Source organism: Squalius cephalus (assembly GCF_949319135.1).
Source record: "Squalius cephalus genome assembly, chromosome: 7".
Lineage (NCBI taxonomy): Eukaryota > Metazoa > Chordata > Actinopteri > Cypriniformes > Leuciscidae > Squalius > Squalius cephalus.
In genome coordinates this window covers 11941267-11958855 of record NC_137128.1, presented here as the reverse complement: position 1 = coordinate 11958855, position 17589 = coordinate 11941267, and the positions used below count along the sequence as shown (strand labels likewise).

General features: G+C 38.9%; 2 protein-coding genes across 3 annotated transcripts; one reads left to right on the top strand and one right to left on the bottom strand.

Moving 5' to 3' along the window:
- Nucleotides 1-1715: 1715 nt before the first annotated feature.
- Nucleotides 1716-4965, bottom strand: LOC307161354 (uncharacterized protein). Of its 2 annotated transcripts, XM_079876005.1 has the most exons (3): nt 4706-4965; nt 4494-4578; nt 1722-2990 (listed from the first exon to the last, which is right to left on the bottom strand). In XM_079876005.1, the coding sequence occupies exons 2-3, from the start codon at nt 4576-4578 to the stop codon at nt 2119-2121; spliced, it is 957 nt and encodes a 318-aa protein (XP_079732131.1). In that variant the 5' UTR covers nt 4706-4965; the 3' UTR covers nt 1722-2118. The 2 variants fall into 2 exon arrangements, with proteins under 2 accessions (XP_079732130.1, XP_079732131.1); XM_079876004.1 differs by having other exon boundaries at nt 1716-2990; nt 4494-4965.
- A 274-nt stretch (nt 4966-5239) lies between these two features.
- LOC307161231 (uncharacterized protein) lies at nt 5240-16997 on the top strand. Its single transcript, XM_079875854.1, has 2 exons — nt 5240-5721; nt 13610-16997. The coding sequence occupies exons 1-2, from the start codon at nt 5637-5639 to the stop codon at nt 14788-14790; spliced, it is 1266 nt and encodes a 421-aa protein (XP_079731980.1). The 5' UTR covers nt 5240-5636; the 3' UTR covers nt 14791-16997.
- Nucleotides 16998-17589: the final 592 nt, after the last annotated feature.

Here is a 17589-nt window from a genome sequence, read left to right as displayed (position 1 = left end):
AACAATTTGGTCATTGTCAAAGTCACCCAGATCTTTATTTCTTCCCGTTTCTCCTGGATCAAACGCATTGATTTTTAAATTGATTGCTTGCTTACCATCTAATATGCAGACCTTAATGTGTGGCCTTGTTAGGAGATGATCAACACTATTCACTTCACCTGTGACTGCTCATAATGTTTTGGGTCTTTTATGTTTTAGGAAGGTATTGCAATCGGATTGTCATATTTGGGGGCCCTTGGCATCAAAAATTAGTTTCACTTATGATTTTGCATATATTTTTTAAATAAAACTTTCTTTTGAACTTACTTTCCTCTGTGTCTGTGCATCTCTGTCTTAAAGATGTAGAGAATTCTGCTGAACACAACACAAAACATTCATCCCTCAAAAGGAAACAGTTTCATCCAAATTGTTAGTTAAAGTGATTGTAGCTTATCCTATGAATTAATTTGTTGCATAAATGAGGTTTACATTTCCGTTGAAAAATTACTTTAGCATATAGGTAAATACTTTTTTTAACAGTGATTTTAACACTTAGGTAAACACAAAATTATAATCAGAGAGCATATCTTCATCTGATACCAAATAGATAAAAGTTTTCGTATTCATTGAAATGCCCAATTTGACTTTTTTTTTTTTTTTTGATAAGTCATCAATTGATTTTTTAAAAGAAAAAAAAATATAGCAAACCAAAATTACAATGATTGGTATTGAATAACCAATTGAGGTTTTTCCCACAATTATTTTAACTCATTTACTGTAATGCATTATTGTTCAATTTGACCAGAGGAAATTATAAATGAGTGGACAATTCAAGTGTGCACATTATTTCCCAACCATATTAAACTTTTTTCTTTTTTTTTAATTTAAGTGTTAAGTTTTAAGTTACACTGTTTAATGTTAACAGGCTTTTTTTTTTTTTTACACAAAAATAATAAAGCACTTGTGTGGCCTTTCTTGATCTAATACAAAACATTTTTGCCTATTATTTCGAACTGGCTGCTCTTGATAGACTGAAGCAGCGGCTGTTTTCAGTATCTCCATAAAGCCGCCATCTAAGGGGGCATTTACCCGACACCGTTTGCAACTGAAAAATGAATTTTTTAAACATGTTTTGGCCATTCATTTACACGACAACAATGTTTTGAGGGCCTGAAAGTGCAAGTTTTTGAAACCGATACCGTTATCGTCTCAATGTTCAGAGAAAAATGTGACAAAAATGTGAATTTGTGAAAACGGTGACATCCTGCGCATGTGTATTACGTGTTCAGTCTACAGGCACATAGTGTTTCTTTACAAAATGAAATCAACTACTGCCCTGGTATGAATAATACAGCGTTTTTAGTTGTTTTCACGGATCCGTGTTGAACAGGGATCATTTTGACAATGTTGTCGTCTGTACGTGGAAAAACTTTTCTGTTTTTAGTGCATCGTCATCATGTAAACATACCCTAATTCTGTTCACATTAAACAGGTTGAGGTGATGGACCTGGGGCTACGACTACAAGTCTGTGGAGAATAACTTCGAATAACGAAACAATTGACACAAGAATTGTGTCAAATCTTTGACAGTTAAATAATTTAAGCTGATCTTATATGAATGGAAAACAAGCCCTGGAGCACTTCCTAAAATAATGTTTTATTTAATGCAGAACTGAGATACAACTTAAAACTGACATAAACCGCTTCTGTGCTCATTAAATAAGTCACACACAGAGGAAGATTAATGTACCTTTTTTATTTCTGGAAATGGCATGTAGTGACCACCACACTACACGTTAGTGTCGGTCCGAGATTAGAGGATACAGTACGAGACAGGCTACCCTATTCAAACATGACCCCTTGTTACCCCACAGTTAAAAAACCGAAATGACCAAATTAACTTTATTTCTTGATTTATCTCAGACTGATTGAGTAACTACGACAAATGAAAGGAAAGAATAGCGGTGCATTAACAATCCAAATAGTAGTATTTCTACTCCCATCACAGAAGAAAACTTGTGGCATTTGACAGCGACACACCCTACTTTTCTAAAGGAAAAGTTTGTTTTGTAAAGCATGTACAAACAAGTTGTTACACAGAAGGACAGCTCATTCAGCACAACTGCAACTTCTCACTGTTTAAACTGCAACTGAAGATGAACTTTGCTCACTGTGTGACAACATTGGACAAGGCTTTCTTATATGATTCTGCAGATCGCTGGACTGGGTGAAAGTCCTCCCACACGCAGTGCAGTGATACGGCCTCTCTCCAGTGTGCACTCGCTCGTGTCTTTTCAGGGCTCCAGAATGAGTGAAACCCTTTCCGCAATAGGAGCACTTGTAAGGTTTTTCTCCAGTGTGGATTTTTTGGTGCTGTTTCAATGCACTGGATCTAGTAAACGTGTCCCCACACTCAAAACATATGTGAGCTCTCTCGCCAGTGTGTATTTTCTGATGATCATTAAAACAGCCCAAGCGCAAAAAGCCCTTTCCACACACAGCGCACACGTAAGGCTTCTCATTTGTATGGATTTTTATGTGGGCCTTTAGGTTTGATGCCAAAATAAAATTTTTACCACACTGATCACACTTAAACGCCCTTTCTCCAGAGTGCGAGCGCTGATGATCTTTGAGGTTCGTTGCACATTTGAAACTCTTTCCACACTGACTGCACGCGTACGGCCTCTCTCCAGTGTGAATCCGTATGTGCCTTTTAAGGTGTCCTTTACATGTGAAACTCTTTTCACAATGAGGGCAGGCGAAAGGCTTCACTCCGGAGTGAATTTTGACATGTTCATTGAAGTGTCCTTTATGTGTGAAACTCTTCCCACACTCAGGGCAGGTGAAACAACTGTTGGCTTCTGTTCTCTGCTTCGTTTCTTGTGAGAGATTCTGTTTCGATCCTGAACAACTAAAAGACTTTTCTCCACATCTGAAACTATGAGCTTCTTGATACAGATATGTCTCCTCTGTGTCATTCACTTGACCTTCTTCTTTCACTTGCACCAGGTCTAAAACGAAAACAGTATACGGTCAAAAATCAATTCACAAAAGGTGAAATCAAAAACCACAATGATCCAAGCTTATGGCATAAAGCAAGAGCTGTCACGTATCTATTTTTATCAGATCTCTGATGTGCTGATTGATGCACTGCTAATATACAAATTAATGATCATTGCAGTATCTGTCCTCATATTATAAAGGGATAATTTACAGAAAAACTTAAAATTCTGTCATTAATTACTCTCCCTCATATCATTCCAAACCTGTAAGACTTTTGTTCATCTTCAGAACACAAATGAAGATATTTTTGATGAAATCTGTAAGCTTTCTGTCCCTCCATTGACAGCTACTCAACTACCACTTAGACGCTTCAAAAAATTCATAGAGATCGTAAAACTAATCCATATGAATAGAGCGTTTAAGTCCAAAACATTTCTGAGGAGACTTAATCAAAATAAAAGCCTAAATGCAATCTGTTCATCATATAAAGCGATTGAGTCTCTTCAGAAAATGCTGAAAATTCAGAAAACTCTTCAGACTAAACCGCTCAATTCATATGGATTAATTTTACGATCTCTTTATGAACTTTTTGAAGCGTCAAAGTGTCAGTTGAGTAGCTGAGTAGAGTCAATGGAGGGACAGAAAGCTCTCAGATTTAATCAAAAATCTTCATTTGTGATCCGAAGATGAATGAAAGAATTATGGGTTTGAAACGACATGAGGGTGAGCAAATTATGACAAAATTTTCATTTTTGGGTGAACTATCCCTTTAACAATGTTATTTTAGTAGGTGACCAGGGAGTGTTGTATCAAATGATAAGGTGAAATAGTTTAACCAGTTATAAATGAGATACAGGGATTAAATCACATACACAACATCAGATGTTGTAAGTATCTGAAAGGATTTTCAGAACAAAATCACTTCTGTGCTATAATTTGATGTTACAATTGTAGGTTTTTATTTGACAGAATGTGTATGTGCATCTGCATTTATCTATAATTTAATTTATAATTTATTTTTTAAATAATTTTAAGTTGACCAACTATCGATTGATATAACATGTAACACTTTCCAAAGTACTTTACAGAAACCGTAAAGCATGAATAAAAACGTTTAGTGTATCTACATTTGCCACAGCTGTGAGAGTAACTAACACTGCTGTTTTTTAATCTTTAAATATTTGATAAATTAGTTCAGTATTTTGCAACCTGAAATTAAAATGGAATTCCTCCCATTTGTTTACTTTGAATTAAAATGCTTCAATTGAATTGGGGTGTGGGGCTGATAGAAAAACAACTGTGAGAAAGTGCATTTAACAAAGTATTCATGCACACGCACGTAAAACTAATAGAAAGATGGAATTCCAAATGTAATTTGAGTTTGAGACAGGGCAAACACACTGAGAGCAATGGAAGCATGGACAAAACTCCCCAGTCTCCACTACTGCCATGGTTTTCTAAACAAACTCTATTTGAACTTAACACCGTTTCATTAGTGAAAACTCACCAACCTATTTGTTCTTCAGTATCTTCATCTTTCACTCTGCATGCTTCTGCATCACTCATGTCTTCACTCTCATCTTTAATACACTCCATCTTTACGAGAATGCCAGGCAGATATCAGCATTTATTTCTATACAGATTGTTTCAAAGCTGATTCACAGTAATAAACAGGAAAATAACGAGCAATGACGCTAACTTTATCAAATATGAGCTGTTACACCTGATTTTTTCCTGTTTGTTTGGTAACGAGACTTTGCCACGTTTACGGAGATTAAAATATTCGTGCCATTAATTTATTGGCCTGATTGAATGCCAACTCTCACACACACATATTACGCGCTAAAAGCACGTGCCGCGTTTGTTTACGTTTTTCACTTCCGAGCTTATGATAAGCCAGCACTATCACATCTTTAAGCGGATCGACCCTTTGTCGCTTATCCAGATCGGAGATGCTTTGCAAATCCTTCCTCCTCTAATATGCGAAAATTTCTAATTCTTTATATATTTTTTTAGAGGTTTGCAAACTGATCTCGGTGCATTTCCGCCACCTACAGGGATGGAGTGAGGACATAAAAAAACAAAACAAAAAAACCCGTATAGACTAAATTGACATTGTATGCTCTTATAACGCTGATATATCAACATACCGCTGGATAACAAATGTAGCTTTTAAATATATGTCACCAAAATTACCCTCTGACTTACATTTTTGTATTATTTCCTAAAGACCTTTATTTTGCTGCGTCGTTTCAATGACGTCACACGAGCTGCGGCGCACTCAGACTGCTGTGAAATTTGTATTGTGGTTATGGTTTAAGGTGTAAATAGTTACGAAACCTTCGAAAGTAGTTCATGTTATTTACAAATGTTGTGAAACAACATGGCAGTATTACTGCATTTAGCGTAATGTAATGAGAACGTAGATTATCGCCATATATGTCTTATTGTAATGCTTTTTGTAAAGTGCTGGTGGTCTCTTTCAAATGGCGCAACATTTATGAGTGTTATTATGGAACAGGGATTTATTTTGCATATTTATTTAGCTTTGATCTTTCCATTTAAATTTTCCCATAGTCTCAAACGTGACAAAGTCTCCTTTCCAAACAAGCAGTAAAACCCCAGCTGAGATCTGATGACATATTGTTGTAAAGATGGAGTTTATTAAAGAGGAGAGAGAAGACATGAGTCATGCAGAAGCGTGCAGAATGGAAAATGAAGATAATGAGGAACAAAGAGGTTGGTGTCAATTCTTGATTCTTCATTAATGACTGCTGACAATGAATAAAGTCTTGAACAGTTCACAGGAGCTGTAAAATGAAACGGTGTTTTAGTGAAAATGTTACAAAATGCATATAAATGATCATAACAGATCAGATGGCATTAACCCAGCTAACAAAAACATGTTCAAAGAACGTTTAGCTAATGTTATTTATTTTTTTTAAACTTTATTTCTGAATGTGACTATGAACGTTCAAAACATTTTTGCTTTAAAAACGTTTTTTTTCTTGGTTATATACATTTTAAATGTATTGTCAATCCAAAAATGAAAATTCTGTCATTAGTTATTCACCTTCATGTCATTGCAAACCCATAAGGCTTTCGTTCATCTTCGGAACACAAGTGAAGATATTTTTGATGAAAACTGACAGCTTCTGTCCCTCCATTGACAGCTATAAAACTAACACTTTGACGCTTCAAAAAGTTTATAAAGAGATCATAAAACTAATCCATATGAATTGAGCGGTTTAGTCCAAATATTCTGAAGAGACTTGATCGCTTTATATGATTTTCAGATTGAATTTAGGCTTTTATTAACATATAAAGATTCATCAACGCACAAATCAGTTTTGATAAACCGAAGCTCAAGCATGTTCGCTTGACGCACAAAAACCAATGAGTTTCACTCGTGTTATGCAGCACATTTGAGCTTCAGCAAGAACCACTGTTCATTCTCGTGTCTCGCAGCACGTTTGAGCTTCTGAAAGAACTAATGAGGTTCATTCTCATGTTACGCATCACGTTTGAGCTTCCGTAAGAACCAATGAGGTTCATTCTTGTGTTACACAGCACGTTTGAGCTTCCGTAAGAACCAATGAGGTTCATTCTCGTGTCTCGCAGCACGTTTGAGCTTCTGAAAGAACTAATGAGGTTCATTCTCGTGTTACGCAGCACGTTTGAGCTTCCGTAAGAACCAATGAGGTTCATTCTTGTGTTACACAGCACGTTTGAGCTTCTGTAAGAACCAATGAGGTTCATTCTTGTGTTACACAGCACGTTTGAGCTTCCGTAAGAACCAATGAGGTTCATTCTTGTGTTACGCAGCACGTTTGAGCTTCCGTAAGAACCAATGAGGTTCATTCTCGTGTTACGCATCACGTTTGAGCTTCCGTAAGAACCAATGAGGTTCATTCTTGTGTTACACAGCACGTTTGAGCTTCTGTAAGAACCAATGAGGTTCATTCTTGTGTTACACAGCACGTTTGAGCTTCCGTAAGAACCAATGAGGTTCATTCTTGTGTTACACAGCACGTTTGAGCTTCCGTAAGAACCAATGAGGTTCATTCTTGTGTTACGCAGCACGTTTGAGCTTCCGTAAGAACCAATGAGGTTCATTCTTGTGTTACACAGCACGTTTGAGCTTCTGTAAGAACCAATGAGGTTCATTCTTGTGTTACACAGCACGTTTGAGCTTCCGTAAGAACCAATGAGGTTCATTCTTGTGTTACGCAGCACGTTTGAGCTTCCGTAAGAACCAATGAGGTTCATTCTCGTGTTACGCATCACGTTTGAGCTTCCGTAAGAACCAATGAGGTTCATTCTTGTGTTACACAGCACGTTTGAGCTTCTGAAAGAACCAATGAGGTTCATTCTCGTGTTACGCAGCACGTTTGAGCTTCCGTAAGAACCAATGAGGTTCATTATTGTGTTACACAGCACATTTGAGCTTCTGTAAGAACCAATGAGGTTCATTCTTGTGTTACACAGCACGTTTGAGCTTCTGTAAGAACCAATGAGGTTCATTCTTGTGTTACACAGCACGTTTGAGCTTCCGTAAGAACCAATGAGGTTCATTCTCGTGTTACGCAGCACGTTTAAGCTTCAGCAAGAACCAATGAGGTTCATTCTCGTGTTACGCATCACGTTTGAGCTTCAGCAAGAACCAATGAGGTTCATTCTCGTGTTACCCAGCACGTTTGAGCTTCCGCAAGAACCAATGAGGTTCATTCTTGTGTTACACAGCACGTTTGAGCTTCCGTAAGAACCAATGAGGTTCATTCTCGTGTTACGCAGCACGTTTAAGCTTCAGCAAGAACCAATGAGGTTCATTCTCGTGTTACGCAGCACGTTTGAGCTTCCGTAAGAACCAATGAGGTTCATTCTCGTGTTACGCAGCACGTTTAAGCTTCAGCAAGAACCAATGAGGTTCATTCTCGTGTTACACAGCACGTTTGAGCTTCTGTAAGAACCAATGAGGTTCATTCTCGTGTTACGCAGCACGTTTAAGCTTCAGCAAGAACCAATGAGGTTCATTCTCGTGTTACGCAGCACGTTTGAGCTTCCGTAAGAACCAATGAGGTTCATTCTCGTGTTACACAGCACGTTTGAGCTTCTGTAAGAACCAATGAGGTTCATTCTCGTGTTACACAGCACGTTTGAGCTTCCGTAAGAACCAATGAGGTTCATTCTCGTGTTACGCAGCACGTTTGAGCTTCAGCAAGAACCAATGAGGTTCATTCTCGTGTTACCCAGCACGTTTGAGCTTCCGCAAGAACCAATGAGGTTCATTCTCGTGTTACACAGCACGTTTAAGCTTCCGCAAGAACCAATGAGGTTCATTCTTGTGTTACACAGCACGTTTGAGCTTCCGTAAGAACCAATGAGGTTCATTCTCGTGTTACGCAGCACGTTTAAGCTTCAGCAAGAACCAATGAGGTTAATTCTCGTGTTACGCAGCACGTTTGAGCTTCCGCAAGAACCAATGAGGTTCATTCTCGTGTTACGCAGCACGTTTGAGCTTCCGTAAGAACCAATGAGGTTCATTCTCGTGTTACCCAGCACGTTTAAGCTTCCGCAAGAACCAATGAGGTTCATTCTCGTGTTACACATCACGTTTGAGCTTCCGTAAGAACCAATGAGGTTCATTCTTGTGTTACACAGCACGTTTGAGCTTCCGTAAGAACCAATGAGGTTCATTCTTGTGTTACGCATCACGTTTGAGCTTCCGTAAGAACCAATGAGGTTCATTCTCGTGTTACACAGCACGTTTGAGCTTCCGTAAGAACCAATGAGGTTCATTCTTGTGTTACACAGCACGTTTGAGCTTCCGTAAGAACCAATGAGGTTCATTCTTGTGTTACGCATCACGTTTGAGCTTCCGTAAGAACCAATGAGGTTCATTCTTGTGTTACACAGCACGTTTGAGCTTCCGTAAGAACCAATGAGGTTCATTCTTGTGTTACGCATCACGTTTGAGCTTCCGCAAGAACCAATGAGGTTCATTCTTGTGTTACGCATCACGTTTGAGCTTCCGTAAGAACCAATGAGGTTCATTCTCGTGTTACCCAGCACGTTTAAGCTTCCGCAAGAACCAATGAGGTTCATTCTCGTGTTACACAGCACGTTTGAGCTTCCGTAAAAACCAATGAGGTTCATTCTCGTGTTACGCATCACGTTTGAGCTTCCGCAAGAACCAATGAGGTTCATTCTTGTGTTACACAGCACGTTTGAGCTTCCGTAAGAACCAATGAGGTTCATTCTTGTGTTACACAGCACGTTTGAGCTTCCGTAAGAACCAATGAGGTTCATTCTCGTGTTACGCAGCACGTTTGAGCTTCCGCAAGAACCAATGAGGTTCATTCTCGTGTTACGCAGCACGTTTGAGCTTCCGTAAGAACCAATGAGGTTCATTCTCGTGTTACACAGCACGTTTGAGCTTCCGTAAGAACCAATGAGGTTCATTCTCGTGTTACGCATCACGTTTGAGCTTCCGCAAGAACCAATGAGGTTCATTCTCGTGTTACGCAGCACGTTTGAGCTTCCGTAAGAACCAATGAGGTTCATTCTCGTGTTACACAGCACGTTTGAGCTTCCGTAAGAACCAATGAGGTTCATTCTCGTGTTACGCAGCACGTTTGAGCTTCCGCAAGAACCAATGAGGTTCATTCTCGTGTTACGCAGCACGTTTGAGCTTCCGTAAGAACCAATGAGGTTCATTCTCGTGTTACGCATCACGTTTGAGCTTCCGCAAGAACCAATGAGGTTCATTCTTGTGTTACACAGCACGTTTGAGCTTCCGTAAGAACCAATGAGGTTCATTCTTGTGTTACACAGCACGTTTGAGCTTCCGTAAGAACCAATGAGGTTCATTCTCGTGTTACGCAGCACGTTTGAGCTTCCGCAAGAACCAATGAGGTTCATTCTCGTGTTACGCAGCACGTTTGAGCTTCCGTAAGAACCAATGAGGTTCATTCTCGTGTTACACAGCACGTTTGAGCTTCCGTAAGAACCAATGAGGTTCATTCTCGTGTTACGCATCACGTTTGAGCTTCCGCAAGAACCAATGAGGTTCATTCTCGTGTTACGCAGCACGTTTGAGCTTCCGTAAGAACCAATGAGGTTCATTCTCGTGTTACACAGCACGTTTGAGCTTCCGTAAGAACCAATGAGGTTCATTCTCGTGTTACGCAGCACGTTTGAGCTTCCGCAAGAACCAATGAGGTTCATTCTCGTGTTACGCAGCACGTTTAAGCTTCCGCAAGAACCAATGAGGTTCATTCTCGTGTTACACAGCACGTTTGAGCTTCCGTAAGAACCAATGAGGTTCATTCTCGTGTTACGCATCACGTTTGAGCTTCCGCAAGAACCAATGAGGTTCATTCTTGTGTTACACAGCACGTTTGAGCTTCCGTAAGAACCAATGAGGTTCATTCTTGTGTTACACAGCACGTTTGAGCTTCCGTAAGAACCAATGAGGTTCATTCTCGTGTTACGCAGCACGTTTGAGCTTCCGCAAGAACCAATGAGGTTCATTCTCGTGTTACGCAGCACGTTTGAGCTTCCGTAAGAACCAATGAGGTTCATTCTCGTGTTACACAGCACGTTTGAGCTTCCGTAAGAACCAATGAGGTTCATTCTCGTGTTACGCATCACGTTTGAGCTTCCGCAAGAACCAATGAGGTTCATTCTCGTGTTACGCAGCACGTTTGAGCTTCCGTAAGAACCAATGAGGTTCATTCTCGTGTTACGCAGCACGTTTGAGCTTCCGCAAGAACCAATGAGGTTCATTCTCGTGTTACGCAGCACGTTTGAGCTTCCGTAAGAACCAATGAGGTTCATTCTCATGTTACGCAGCACGTTTGAGCTTCCGCAAGAACCAATGAGGTTCATTCTCTTGTTACGCAGCACGTTTGAGCTTCCGTAAGAACCAATGAGGTTCATTCTCATGTTACGCAGCACGTTTGAGCTTCCGTAAGAACCAATGAGGTTCATTCTCGTGTTACGCAGCACGTTTGAGCTTCTGTAAGAACCAATGAGGTTCATTCTCATGTTACGCAGCACGTTTGAGCTTCCGTAAGAACCAATGAGGTTCATTCTCGTGTTACGCAGCACGTTTGAGCTTCAGCAAGAACCAATAAAGTTCATTCTCGTGTTACGCAGCACGTTTGAGCTTCTGTAAGAACCAATGAGGTTCATTCTCATGTTACGCAGCACGTTTGAGCTTCCGTAAGAACCAATGAGGTTCATTCTCGTGTTACGCAGCACGTTTGAGCTTCAGCAAGAACCAATAAAGTTCATTCTCGTGTTACGCAGCACGTTTGAGCTTCTGTAAGAACCAATGAGGTTCATTCTCATGTTACGCAGCACGTTTGAGCTTCCGTAAGAACCAATGAGGTTCATTCTCATGTTACGCAGCACGTTTGAGCTTCCGTAAGAACCAATGAGGTTCATTCTCGTGTTACGCAGCACGTTTGAGCTTCCGTAAGAACCATTGAGGTTCATTCTCATGTTACGCAGCACGTTTGAGCTTCCGTAAGAACCAATGAGGTTCATTCTCGTGTTACGCAGCACGTTTGAGCTTCAGCAAGAACCAATAAAGTTAATTCTCGTGTTACACATCACGTTTGAGCTTCTGCAAGAACCAATGAGGTTCATTCTTGTTACGCAGCACGTTTGAACTTCCGTAAGAACCAATGAGGTTCATTCTCGTGTTAAGCAGCACATTTTAGCTTCAGCAAGAACCAATGAGGTTCATTCTTGTGTTTCGCAGCACGTTTGATCATCCACAAGAACCAATTAAGTTCATTCTCGTGTTACACATCACGTTTGAGCTTCCGCAAGAACCAATGACGTTCATTCTCGTGTTACGCAGTACGTTTGAGCCTAAGCAAGAACCAATGAGGTTAATTCTCGTGTTACGCAGCACATTTTAGCTTCAGCAAGAACCAATGAGGTTCATTCTTGTGTTTCGCAGCACGTTTGATCATCCACAAGAACCAATGAGATTCATTCTCGTGTTACGCAGCACTTTTGAGCTTAAGCAAGAACCAATGAGATTCATTCTCGTGTTTCGCAACACGCTTGAGCTTCTGCAAGAACCAATGAGGTTTTATCTTGTGTTACACATCACGTTTGAGCTTCTGCAAGAACCAATGAGGTTCATTCTTGTGTTACGCAGCACGTTTGAACTTCCGTAAGAACCAATGAGGTTCATTCTCGTGTTAAGCAGCACATTTTAGCTTCAGCAAGAACCAATGAGGTTCATTCTTGTGTTTCGCAGCACGTTTGATCATCCACAAGAACCAATTAAGTTCATTCTCGTGTTACACATCACGTTTGAGCTTCCGCAAGAACCAATGACGTTCATTCTCGTGTTACGCAGTACGTTTGAGCCTAAGCAAGAACCAATGAGGTTAATTCTCGTGTTACGCAGCACATTTTAGCTTCAGCAAGAACCAATGAGGTTCATTCTTGTGTTTCGCAGCACGTTTGATCATCCACAAGAACCAATGAGGTTCATTCTCGTGTTACGCAGCACTTTTGAGCTTAAGCAAGAACCAATGAGATTCATTCTCGTGTTTCGCAACACGCTTGAGCTTCTGCAAGAACCAATGAGGTTTTATCTTGTGTTATGCAGCACTTTTGAGCTTAAGCAAAAACCAATGAGGTTTATTCTCGTGTTACGCAGCACGTTTGAGCTTCTGTAAGATCCAATGAGGTTCATTATTGTTTTACGCAGCACGTTTGAGCTTCCTCAAGAACCAATGAGGTTCACTCTCGTGTTACACAGCTAGTTTGAGCTTCAGCAAGAACCAATAAAGTTCATTCTTGTTACGCAGCCCGTTTGAGCTTCAGCAAGAACCAATGAGGTTCATTATTGTGTTACACAGCACGTTTGAGCTTCAGCAAGAACCAATGAGGTTCATTCTCGCACGTCAAGCAGGCTCAGTTGAGCTTTTGTTTATGTTTTCTGATCAATATGTGAATAAAAGCCTAAATTCAATATGTTAATCATATAAAGCTATCAAGTCTCTTCAGAATATTTGGACTAAACCGCTCAATTCATATGGATTAGTTTCACGATATCTTTATGAACTTTTTGAAGCGTCAAAATGGTAGATGAGTAGCTCTCAATGGAGGGTCAGAAAGCTTTCAGATTTCATCAAAAAGATCTTCATTTGTGTTCCGAAGATGAACGAAAAGTCTTACGGGTTTGGAACAACATGAGGGTGAGAAATGAATGACAGAATTTTCATTTTTGGGTGAAGTATCCCTTTAAGGGAATATTGCATTCATAATTTTGCAAACATTATTAGAATGTCATATTTGATTGATCCTTCTGAACCAATTAGGATTTTTTTTTTTTTTTAAAGTTCCATTAACGATTTATAAATATATATATATATATACTGTATATATATATATATATATATATATTTTTTTTTTTTGTGCTAGCGTTTTAACAAATGTTCTATTAATGTCACTGGAAGAACGTTTGTTCATAACTTTGAGAAAACCATAAGGTTTTCTAAAGTTCTGAGAATGTTCCCCCATTAGCTGGGAAATTGTTAGATTGCATTTTAATGTGTCATTCTTGAATTGATTTGGACAATTAAACATGTTTTAGGCCTGATAGAAGTCAAAGAGGAACATCAGGAACTGAATGAAGTGGAGGGGAAAGATCTGTACGAGGAACCTCATCATTTCATAAATGAAGAACAGTCTTGTAGTTGGTCACAGAATGATAATAATCTTTCACAAGAAACAGCGCAGAAAACAGAAGCCAAAAACTCTTTTACTTGCTCTCAGTGTGGAAAGAGTTTCACACGCAAAGGACACCTGAAGATTCACATGATAATTCACACAGGTGAGAGACCGTACACCTGCCCTCAGTGTGCGAAGAGTTTCACATGCAAAGGAAGCCTTAAGGATCACTTCAAAATCCACTCTGGAGAGAAGCCTTTCACATGCCCTCAGTGTGGATGGAGTTTTGCACGTCAAGAAGACCTTAAGAGGCACATAAGGATTCACACTGGAGAGAAGCCGTTCACATGCTCTCAGTGCGAAAAGTGTTTTACAAGCTCAGGAGACCTTAAGAGGCACTTGCGAATTCACTCCGGTGAGAGGCCTTTTACCTGCCCTCAGTGCGGAAAGAGTTTCACGCAAAAGGAAGGTCTTAAGGAACACACTAAAATTCATTCTGGAGAGAAGCTTTTTGCATGCATGTTGTGTGGAAAGAGTTTCACACATCAAAGAAGCTTGAAAAGGCACATGAAAGTTCATTCTGGAGAGAAATTACACCAGTGCTCTGAGTGTGGCAGGAGATTTGCAGAAGCTGGCAATCTCAAAACTCACTTGCTGTCTCACACTGGAGAAAGACCATTTAGCTGTGAGCGCTGTGATAAGAAGTTTTTTTTGGCCGTTCACTTAAAGACACACATGAGGATTCATGAAGATGAAACGCGTTATGTGTGTTCTTTTTGTGGGAAGAGTTTTCTGTGGCTTAATGGGTTTAAAGACCATCAGAAAACACATATTGGTGAGAAACCCTACGTGTGCTTGGAATGTGGAAGCAATTTTACTAGAGCCGGTGAACTGAAAGTGCATGAACGAATCCATACTGGAGAAAAACCTTACAAGTGTTCACACTGTGAAAAGAGTTTCACTCAGTCAGGAGCCCTGAAAATTCATGAGCGAGTGCACACTGGAGAGAAGCCGTACCTCTGCCCTTCGTGTGGGAAGACTTTCAGCCGATATGGAAATCTAGGGAAGCATTTAAAAAATGCTTGCCCAAAGTTGAGAAAGTGAGCTAAGTTCTCCTTGAAGTAGAGCTGCACTATTCTTGATCAATTGAGAATCACGATTGTTTTGTTTCAAATAGAGATCACGATTCTAAATATACAACACAATAACAAAATAACATGTCATTTACTTGAGGTTCTGACAAAATGTTAATTGCTGCAGTCTTTTTAAAATGTTTAATTAATTTAAATGAATTATTTTAAAAAAATGGTTTGAGTAAAAGATTCAATGATTCAAATTGTTATTTGAAGTGCCTAGTTACATCCAAAAGTTGATTCGTGCTATTTTGATCGCTTCCGTAGACAGAAGTGTTTATATCTGAATTATAAACTTTTATCCCAGTACTTCTGTGATAATTTGAAAATTTGCAACACAAATATTGTGTGGTTGAAAAGACTCGTAAAGCTGTTTCACACATGAACATCTGCTCTCTCACAAATCTGAATGTTCCAGTGTGATTTTGTCAAAGGTTTAATATACACAGGCGAATCGTTGTCGTTTAGGAATGAGATTACCGTGGGTGCTTGTAGATCTTTTAACGATTAATCATGCAGCTCTAACTTTAAGTCAAATACTTGGACAGAATATCCTCCAAAAAGCATTTTTGGAAATTTAGACAGGAATATTAATGGAGGGCAAAGTGTATTTCTGTGAAATGCTACAAAATTTGTAGGAATGCTTTAAGGGAAAAGTAATATTCTAAATGACTACTTTTTTTTGCACATCATTGGTCAAACAATGCCAATATAAGCCTGTTATTCATTCTTATATCCTCTATCATATCTTTAAAATGTAATTTTGGTCATAATTCAGAGAAGATCTGAAAATACTTTTTTTTTTATTTTACTTTTTTTTATTGAGTGCTATTGTAATCAGTGTCCTATTGTAAGCTTAGCCATCGACTACTATTATTGAATGGATGAAGAGGGTCTAATGAAACGAGGTAACTTCAGTTTTCCTACTTTGTTTTTATTTGCATAAATCATGGAAAGACGACAAATGCATATATTTAAGGTGGAAAAAAGTGATGTGAAAGTGTGTATGTGTACATTCAGACATTTGAATGACTCACAGCCAGTCAAATGCATCCTTTTCTCTCCCTTTTATGTGGGAATATGTTTTGTGGCCATCAGAAAACACATATTGGTGAGAAACCTACGTGTGCTTGGATTGTGGAAGCACACCAGAGTACTTTTACCAATTCACTGATTTACTCTTCCTTTTATTTATTTAGCAGACCAAACGGATTTACAAATGAGGAATACATACAATGATTCATCTTATGGGGGCAATAACACAAGAAGTGCTTACAATAGAAAGTTCCAATCATTGTCTAGAATAGTATACAGGCTATAACTGTGAGGCACTTTAGAAATAGTGAAAGCATATTAGAGATTTAATTCATGTAAACGTCATTAAGCTTCAGAGGTTTTCAACACACTTGTGCTTTTCATGAGAATCCAATGGGTGTGAAGTGAATATGCATGACTGTAAAGCATTGTTATGATACACAGCAGTCATTACTTCCCATCAGAAATATTCTACAGCTTGACATCATCTCACACATTTATTTTTTCACAGCAAACATTTCTATAGAATTTACATTCTTACATAATTTTGTAAGTCCTTGTAAATAATCTCATTAGATGTGTGATGTTTGTCGGTCTGTAATTAAATTCAATGCGATTCTAGATGTAGAACTGTACATATCATCAGAAGCGTGAATGTATGAGTTCCATCTTACTATTAATGCTAATAGTAAAATAACATTTTATATCAATTTGGATAGTGATGTAATAATTTGTCTAATAGTCCAATGGTTAAACAATAAAATGCAACTCGTTACTTTTATCCACTATGTAATTGTCATGCATCTCAAATTTGGAAGCAAAATGGTCATCAATACATGATGCAGAATTACCTGTAGGAAGATTTAAAAGAATTATGTAATCTCATTCCCTGTGCAGTTAAAGGACGATTGATCATTCGTTTGGTTACAAAGACTACACTGCCCTCCCTCACTGAAGAATCTCCTTCACTGACACTGAAGTTAAAGCACAAGCCTAATTTAATCTATTCTACAGGTGAAGGCCAAGTTTGGACACAATAACCCAACAGACGTAAGAGATAGGAGGCTGGTCAGAGATTTGATGCGCTGCAATTCACTCTCATTTTTGTACAAAAACAAATGCATAATAAATACTTTCACCTTGAAGTTTATAATTTCTTCTTTATTTCAATACAATTTTATTTCATTTAAAAGTGAGAGAGAGAGAGACCTGTTTTAATTGCTGTAGCATTTAGCAACAGCAACAGCTAGCCTAGTGGTCAAGCAGTTCAGTCTAAGTGTACTTCTGATCAGCATCTTCTAGCTCCGTTTGAAGCCGTTTGTACTGCAATACACTCAGTGTTTCCTACAATTCAACACCACTCAGCTGCAAGCATAGAGACCTGTAGCCCCAACAAGACTGAAACTAGGAGTGAGAACTGCATTAACACTGCCACTGTGTTAAGATTGTGTCTCTGAACAAGTAGCAGTAGGCCTATAGAGGGTTTTGGTCATGTTTGATCATAGGTTCTAATAGATTTATATGGTTCTGTATGTTTTTCTTATCAAGTGTTACATTTTCTGGAGAATTTGAACAATTTCTGGAAACTTAAAATAATGCATGTAGATTTTTAGATTTTTTTCCATTTTTGACTGATATGTCCTGATTTCTTTCGTTTAATCTCGTTTAGTCTTTTACTATCTTCTTCTATTTCTAGTCTTGGCTAACAGACGGTGGCGGCAATGCACTGTTTTAG